The 8,931-nt window shown below is 45.2% G+C and overlaps 1 protein-coding gene across 2 annotated transcripts in view; it reads right to left on the bottom strand.

Moving 5' to 3' along the window:
• The window catches only part of shisa6 (shisa family member 6), a 25,890-nt gene extending 17,051 nt beyond the window's left edge, over nt 1-8,839 (bottom strand). Inside the window, exons 1-3 of one of the 2 annotated variants that reach the window (XM_019889956.1) lie at nt 8,744-8,839; nt 6,766-7,509; nt 2,243-2,403 (exon numbers count right to left, since the gene is read on the bottom strand). In XM_019889956.1, coding sequence (XP_019745515.1) covers nt 2,243-2,403; nt 6,766-7,334 — 730 coding nt within the window. In that variant the 5' untranslated portion in view covers nt 7,335-7,509; nt 8,744-8,839. The remainder of the gene's footprint in view (nt 1-2,242; nt 2,404-6,765; nt 7,510-8,743) is intronic. The other variant, XM_019889955.1, reaches the window with a different exon arrangement.
• Between the last annotated feature and the right edge of the window lie 92 nt (nt 8,840-8,931).

Raw genomic sequence — 8,931 nt, 5'->3', positions numbered from 1 at the left:
ACACACACACACACACACACACACACACACACACACACACACACAAGCTGGTAACCATAGCAACATGCTGATGCCATCACTAAATTAGGTACACTTCTACAACAGGAGCGATCACAATGTGGACGAGGTCCCTTTCTCTTCGTGCTTTTTAATGAAGGAACTGAGTCACTTTGGACGCCTTCCATCTTTTCGCCATTGAGAAGCCGAGTGTCCAGACAATCAAAGTCATGCCGTGTGGGGGGAGCGCACCAATTACACCCCCAAAAATATACTTGTCTTCTCTCAAGCCAGCATTAACCAATAGCGCGCACACGCACACACATCCGTCAGCATGATGGCGGTTGAGCGAGGTGAGAGAAAAGATTTTATGCAAACGAGCCAAGGCTTTTCCTTCACACAGTGAATTCATATTCAATTCGTCTTTCACAAAAGATCGGCCAGGACAGAAAGGTTAAAGGAGACATAATGTGCCAATTTCTGTGCAATTGAAAAAGAATTCTCAAGTGTGTTCTTCAAATCTCTGCCATTCCAAGGTCACAAATCCACAAAAGATCAAGAGTGGCGGCGCACTTAATTCATCCACATGTCCCACTTGGCTTGAAATCGGTCGGTTTTGGATGGGTCTGGCTTTTGTTTCCATGATGACCGGTGGGTGACGCTAAGGCGACGTAGCGAGGGCTGCTCGTACTTGTCCATTTATCCACATTTACGGTACCGTGATAACTTGGGGCAGAGTTAGGGCGTTGTGCCGAAACAAGGGTGCCTCGGTGTCGCCAACTTAGGTGCAGTTTTGTTACCATGACAACTTGGGGCAGAGTTAGCGCGTTACAGCAGCGCGAGTACGCCTCGGTGTTGCCACATGTGACTTTTTTGCAAGCAAACGACAAGCAAACAAACGGAGACACTTTTCTGTGATGCTTTTCGACACTTGTGGACACTTTGAAACGCGCATCCAGACTGCAGATGAACAATGCATGAAGCAAAGCCACCAACTGAACTATACAGTGGTAACTTACAAGTTTCAGCAACATGCTTGCAATTCATTTCACTCGTATGTTCAATACATTTTCCTCAATGAAATTAATTGAAAAGCCGCTAATCGGAGATAGCGAACATAGGAGGACAGCTAAGTAACGTCACGAGGATTGGACTGGGATGGTTAAATGCCGAGCTCAGATGACAAGAATGTAGCCTGATTTGGACCTGACAGGTACGTCGCACACAAATGAGCGTCGTGACCTCATGTGGTGAGTGACTTCACCAGAGATCGCTCATCTGGCGTCTGTGACGCCTCACGTCCACGAAACAGAAAATCTGATTTTGTATTATTTTTTTGCAATGAATGATTTGGTTGTTTGTTCAAAAGTCACAAAATGTCTTTTTTTTTCCAGCATAATTATGAAGCTGAATGTTTTTTAAATTTTTGGGGCAAATTAGTAATGCTGCGATTAGCATTTTATTTACTCATTTTATTGTTCTTGCCACGTATTTGTCTCACCATGTTTCTGCATAGTTCAGAGTAAATCTCGGTTAGTATTATATGTGTTCTGGGTTTTCTTATCTTTTCATGACAAGCAATTTCCGTTTACATTTGTCCTTGCTGTTTGCAAGCGGTTTTGGTTGGTCTCGTTTTCCAGGTTATTGTAACATGCGTCATTTTTTTGTACTTTGTTGGTGTTGCGTGTTTTTGTCAATAAACCTTTTTAGCGCAAAGATCTTATCGTTTTCTACATTATCCAGATTATTCCCAAGTGTTGTTTTTTCTGACAAAAGCCAAGTCATCAAGCGATGACGTGAGCGCGTTAGCCTTTTAGCTGGCACGTGGCTACCCAAGTGTCACGTTCCAGGGAGGTGACACCATCGAATCTGGGACGCGCTATTAGGGCACTCAGCAAGCGGCCGAGAGAGCTGATCCCCGGAGCGCCGACGGAAAAAGTAGTTTTAGGTGAAAAAGAAGAGCGTTCGCACCCCAGTTTGAAGGTTCACACCGAGAATGATTCACAGTCGGACGCGCGACTCGTGTTTGATTCGTCATGTTCCTGACGCGCCACAGTTGGCCCATGGTTGTCAATCAAACAATGTTGTCATGGAAAGCATATCCTCAAGATTCAATTTATTGGCCTGCTCGTTCAACTTGAAAGCCGTTTATTCCAATTCTTGATATTGAGTGATGACAAAGAGTGTACAAGTAGACTAGCATGGTTCCAAGACAAACAAACAAGGAGACAAGCAGTGCCGTTACCGTGGTTGGAGGACTTGGTGTGCACGGGCGTATAGTTGTTCTTGGCAGTCCGGACGGGTGTTTCGTCTTTGGGCGAGCCATCCATCATGGCGTCCATGTTGTCGTGTTCATATTGGGAAACGGGAACAGGGCCCTGCTGCCTTAAAATGTCCGCGAGCGCTCTGAAATCAAAGATGGACGGCTGCTGAAAAAAATGCTCCAATTCCATTGGAAACTGGTCCAAAAATGATAATGAATCTGCTCAAAATAAATCCATGCAGTAATAATCGGCTTTGTTTGCAGATGATAACGAGATTGCTGTCTGTCTATGTGTGTTGCTGCACCGTTTTTGCTGAACAGGTCCAGATGATGTACATGGCATCACTGTGGTTTTTTTTTTTTTTTTTTGTATTGAATGGATTGTTTCTAATATTGCAACATGATATTGTTGGTATAAAGAAGTGGATTAGGTCAGCTAAAACTCCACTGAAGGCTCAGCTAGCAAACACATGGCCCGCCGCCACTGCAATATTCTAATGACAAATACGGGCCTTGTCTTAATAACCGCAGTGAAATACTGCACTAATGTGTTGACACGATTCTCCAGGTAGAGAGTCCTGGAAGTTGATGAAGTGTAAGTCATTACCGGCATGTTTTTGTGAAAGTGTGTCAATGAGGACCTAAAGCCAGCGCATACTCCACTTTCCCACCAGCGTGTGTGACTTTGGGAGCTTCGGTGAGTATTAATAGCGTTTCCCTTCCAGGAGGAGAACACTTGAGCTCAGTCCGCCATCGCCAACGCGAGTAGCCTGATTCGCCGCGTCCCATTTGGGTGCAATATCGAGTGATTCGGGGAAATTGGCCAAAGGTTTTCAGAATCAAGATTTATTGGCCAAGTACAGTGCCGTGATTCTTGATTGATGTGTTCTTTGCATATTTATCACACATAATTTTAATATCACACGCAGGCAACCCAAGGAAATCCAAAATGCAGTTTCTAAATGCCAATTTAATTTATTTAGACAAACAAACAAAAAATCCAAACCTATCTAGCGTTTGCGTATAATTGGTGATGAGTCTTTCAGATCACTGAGGAGAAATTTTGGTCCACTTTTCTTTGCAGAATTGCTTCACCAATTTCATATCGGAGGGTTTTCTAGCATGAAATGCCCGTTTAAGGTCACCCCACAGCATCTCAATTGGATTCAAACACAGCCACTCCAAAACCTTAATTAGTCGTCGTCGCACTCTTGGAGGAATTTTAGCTGGTCGTGCACTCCTGGGAATGTGTGCCAATGTTCCCAGTTTTATCCATTTGTGGATAATGGCTCTGACAGTGGTTTGCTGAACCCCCAGAGTTTTGGAAATGGCTTTGTAACCTTTTCCAGACTGATAGATTTCAATAACCTAAAAAAAATATATTATTTCTTCTTGGATTTCATCAGATCGTGGCATGATGCGTTTGTTTTCTTGAGATCTTGTAACCTACTTCACTTTGTCTGACAGATCCTATTCATGTCATTTCTTGATTCAACAAATGCGGTGCTTGAGTGTTGCCTGTGAAATTGAACTCAGCTTTCCCAAAACTGTCGTTAGTTAGTTACTTTGTGGGTTTAACGGGAAGGGAGGGGCAATTACTTTTTCACAGAGGGACAGGGAGTTTGGGATGTTTTTTTGTGCCTTAATAAATTAAATTCGCATTAAGAAACTGCATTTTGTATCTCCTTGAGTAGTCTCTGTGTTAAAATTGGTTTGGTGAACTGAAACCTTTGCATGTGATAAATATGCAAAGAACACAGAAATCTGGAAGGGGGAAAAATACTATTTCACAGCACTGTATGTCTACCAAGCGACGTTAGATATTTCTGCGCAATGCATGATGGGATATATTACTTTTCCATTGACCATTGGGTGTTGACTACATTGAGACACATTGTGGGATACATTGAGGGCACTACATAGTGGATGGGGAGGGATTCCTCACACAGCCATTTTCTTGTTGTATTGGATTGTCAATAGATGGTGTACCTAATCAAGTGGCCGATAGACACGTGATCACATTTTGTTCCTCTCCTGCTTCTATTTTGGCCAAATTGGGCACGTCTGGTCCGTGACGCGAGTGCAACATGAGAAGGCGCAAACACACACAGACACGCGCAAACACACACAGCCAGGCAGGCAGGCAGGCAATGCGCGCGTGTGTGTGTGTGTGTGTGTCTCTCTCTCTCTCTCTCTCGGATACAAAAAGCTAATCAATAAGGAGAGAATTCAGCGGTTTAGTCGTGCGTTGAAGGTCACACAAAGCAAAAGGTCTGCCAGCGCCTCAACATTCTGCTCAGCCGCTCGCTGCTCGCTCGCTCACACAATCAGTCACTGAGAGGACAGAACACAATTACAGACATTTGCTTTGGTAGCAGCGGCTAGCAGCAAAGTCACCTTTTTGGATATGGATTTGGGGGGATTTTGGTGAAAATGGTCAAAGTCTCTGAAAGTGAAGCGCTGGGAATACTTTCTGGACCCACAGAATATATTTTTAACAACAGGGATCAATTGTAAATCCTTAATTTAAATTTTTTCTCTCTGTCTTTAGAGGGTGTTGTGTGCAGAATTTCTGTACTGCTGTGAAATTCTGCACACAACACCGCAGAAGGACATTTTTTAAAAGTTGACAATTTTCAAAAATTAATTTCCCTGATACATTCTTCACACAATTTCAAATTCAAGGAAAATCCAAAACTAAGAAATCACAATAAATCCATTTTATGAATAAGGATGTTGTCGTGAACACTGTAAAAATGGAACCAATTATTATTCGCAGCTGCTTCTTGTTTGTTAGGTCAGTTTTATATAATGAAAAAAAAAAAAAAAAAAAACTCTTTTCACTGCAACGTCATATGGATGAAACAAATCTGGACACACAGTTATTAAATCAATCATTCCATCAATCAATCAAATTGATCTTGGACGCAACTGAATCTTCACGCTGGACAATTTCCACAAAGTCTTCCCAGTAGAGTGCAAGCTGTTCTCGTGGCTTACTGTCCGTGTCCCAATACTTGTGTCCACACGGTGAAAGTTGTGTGTGAGTCTATATTTCTGTGCCTTCGATGTGTGGTCAAGGCGAGTGACTCAGCTGAATTTAAGTTAGTGAGTCATTTAGCAAGGATGCATGACGGGAGGCCGATCAGGTGTCGATGTGTTCGCTGCTCAACTTGGTGACCGCGCTTGAGTCACCGCTGACTAAGTCGTAGTCGCTTATTACCAAACAGCAGTTTCCCTCCCCGACAACGACGACAACAATGAGCACAAAAAAGCAAACCCAAGTTGTTTTCTTGTTGACATCAACAAAGCTCAATCAGCATCACGGTCCTCTTCACAGTAACAATGAAACTAAACTCACTCTGCCTTGAAAGCACCAACAGGCCGCTAATGGAACAGCAGGGGGGGGGTCAACATTACGACTGTTGGTCGAAAAATACAGCAGGGGCCCTGCAAATGCTTCATTAAATTCACTTTATTATTACGACTATGATTATTTGACCACAGTCACCTCTGGGTTCTCACTTTTGAGAATCAATTCAGGATATCTGACCTTATCTGAAAACGTTTTTTTTTTTCTGCACAACAACAATCAAAATTAAACAAGTCATGTTCTACAGCACAAAACATCACTTAGGTCTTTTCTTCCCCAACAATAAGCCCTCTCCACTGAAATGAAGCAAGACAAGTCATTTTCTTCACTGCGAAACGTGACTTAAATTATTTTGTTGCCCAATCACATTGAAACAAAGCATGCCAAAGTCTTTGGTGTTCTTCTTCAACACAAAACATCACAGCAAGTACAAATGCATCTTAGCGTGTAAGTGTGTGTGTCTGTGTGTGTGTGCCCGAGGCGATGTCTTCAGTGCGTCTTTCGAGTGTTGTTGTGTTTGCGCTCGTGAAGAAGCTGAGCTGGCCTCAGGACTCAAAACGCCGTCGTTCTACAAACATCTTCAGCAGCAAGACTATCAATGGCGCTTTGCGTTTTACAGGCTTCTTGACACGCACGTTCGCACGCTGTGTGATCATCGGGCCTCATCGCATTCTGACACACTCGTTTTCATGATGCGTTTGTGAAGTCTTCAGATTGTGTCTGATTGGGAGTATTGAAACCGTGGTTCGTAATCAGAGCTGATACTGGAACTGATTTGGATAGAATCATGACACTGTTTAATATGTTGCCAATCTCCATATTTCGTTTGAAAACACAACATTCATCTGCCTTGAATTTTGTGTTTTGCAATTTATGATCCGAATCTCGACTGGTCATTTTCATGACTTGATTTGATGGAAAATTGGCAATACAATGTCACAGTTGGCCATAACTGTGATTTATTAATATGTTGTCAATATGCCAATTTTGTCTCACTTTTGTCTTTTGCTCAAAAATCGTCTCAAGTTTGACGTTTCAGTTCCATTCTAGTGACGATTGGTGGAAAAATCCTGTGAGTTCTTATTCCTGCCCGTCCTCGAAAGTTGCCGCGTGCGCATGCGTGTTGGCCCACCTGTGGACGTTCATCTCCTGGGGGGTCTTGGTGGCCTTGTCGTAGGCCACCTTGGCAGAGATCCCCACGGCGACCACCAGGGCCACCACGCCACAGCTGATGTAGACGGTGGTGTTGGTCCGATCCAGCTCGGGGTCGTAGGCGTCGCCGGTGGGCGCCGGCGATGGCGGCTGCGTTTTGATCCAATCGGGCGTGTTGTAGTTGGTGCAGAACGTCTGCTCCAGGCGCTTTCCGCGGTCGGCGCAGCAGAAGCGCAGAAAGCAGCTGCCGCAGCAGAAGCGGTGGTCTGTGTTGTTGCAGCCAAACTCTTTGTCGAACTGGCCGCTCACGTCGTAGTAGCCCAGGCACGTGTCGTGCTGGAGGGCGGGGGCCCGCAGCTGTGTGACCGCACCCCACGCCGGCACGGCCGTGCTCCCGCTGGCCCACTTGGGCTTGACGGAGGTCCTGGCTGCCGGCGGGCCGGCGCCACCTTTGGGGAGCCGCTTGTTGGCTGGGGCGCAGCCAGCGTCCGGGGCGAGCAGCAGCAGGAGCAGCGGCAGGGGTGGCAGGAATGGCAGGAGGGGCTTCATGCTGCTCCAACCCCCCGCGACCTCCCTGGTGTGGACTCACTGCCGGGAGATCCTCGCAGGCGTCTTGAACGTGGGTCCGAGTAGGCGTGCCACGCCGGAACATCCGCGCGCCCGGCGCCACATCCTTTGACACGCACGCGCACTGGGGTTCGGGCTCCTGGTTCTGAGATAAGTCCTTCACAGACGAACACAAACACTTGAATCAATCACCTCTTCATCATTAAACACCGCGCCCTAGTCGTTTTACTAGTGCACCCTACTGAGCAGAAACGTCATCCAGTAGTTGGGAAAAAAAAACATCACTAAAAAGGCAGTTCTACTCGTGTGCTGAAAGGTGAAACAGGAGTTGCGAAAACGATCACAGGGAAAACATTCGTGCTACTAGTACAGGTGGTCTTTCCAATAGTGCACGGGCATGTCAGACAGTTGGAAACCAAGAAAAATAGTACTAAGAAAATCAATCTACTCGTGCATCGTTATCATTCTACTACTGAAAAGAAATGTCATACAATAGTGGATAAAATGGCAGCCGTTTCACTAGTGCATGATGTCGTCCTACTATACAATACAGTGGTGGAAGGCTGTGGTGCTTAAAAAAAAAAAGAAAAAAGAAAAAGACACTAGTAAGACAATTGTTCTATTAGTGCGCCCCAGTTGTTTGACTTGTGTGCAAAAAGGTCCTACGATTGTGGGAAAAACATTACTACTGGAGTCGTGAGACAGTCGTTCTACTAGTGCTCCCGAATCATTGAACGAGTGTGCTGAGCATACAGTGGTGGTCAAAATGTCACTCGTAAGACGACGTCGCTCTTCTACTTTGCACTTCAGTTGCTCTACTACAGTGCAGGAAGGTTACATAGTAATGGAAGGCAGTAGTGTAAAAAGCAAAACAAAAATGACCGCAGTAAGATGTTTTGCTCGTGTGCAGGTGGGTCATTTTATACGCGACTGGGCAAAATGACACTAGTGAGATGAAATAGTCGTTCTGCTAGTGCGCCTTAGTCGTTCTGCACTGCAATGTTGGACAGGAGTAACCGTAGTAGAAGCGCAAGGCAGCACGAGTGAGACGATGTAGTTAGTCTACTAGTGCACCCTTGTCATTCTACCAGTGGAGCAGAAATGCCATATGGTAATAGAAGTAGTCATGGAAGGCAGTATTGAGAAAAAAAAAGACACTTGTAAGAAGATGGAGTGGTTCTACTAGAGCGCAAAAATATGATACAGTAGAGGAAGGCTGAAGTACAAAATATCACTGCACATCTCTCGCTCTACTAGTGCGCTGGATTGTCTCTCTCGGGCAAACAAGTTGATGGTAAGAAAATCAGACGCCACTTTGCCCTCCTTAAAATGCCTTCAAGGAACCTGAAATGAAGAACGCAAAAAGACGACGAAGAAGAAGAAGAACTTACCAGCGGCTTGACTGTTCTGATGAGCAAACTGAATGAGGAGGGAAGGAGAGACCTGACCCCTCCCTCCTTCCCTCCCTCCCTCCCTCCCTCTTGCGCGCTCGCTCTCTCTCCCCGACGTCATCATTCAGGTGGTGGCTCTTCCCTCTCTCCATCCATTTTCTAATCCGCTCATCCTCACGAGGGTCGCG

The sequence above is a fragment of the Hippocampus comes genome, unplaced genomic scaffold (assembly GCF_001891065.2).
Source record: "Hippocampus comes isolate QL1 unplaced genomic scaffold, H_comes_QL1_v1.1 scaffold326, whole genome shotgun sequence".
Lineage (NCBI taxonomy): Eukaryota > Metazoa > Chordata > Actinopteri > Syngnathiformes > Syngnathidae > Hippocampus > Hippocampus comes.
This window is presented reverse-complemented; position numbering and strand designations above follow the sequence as displayed.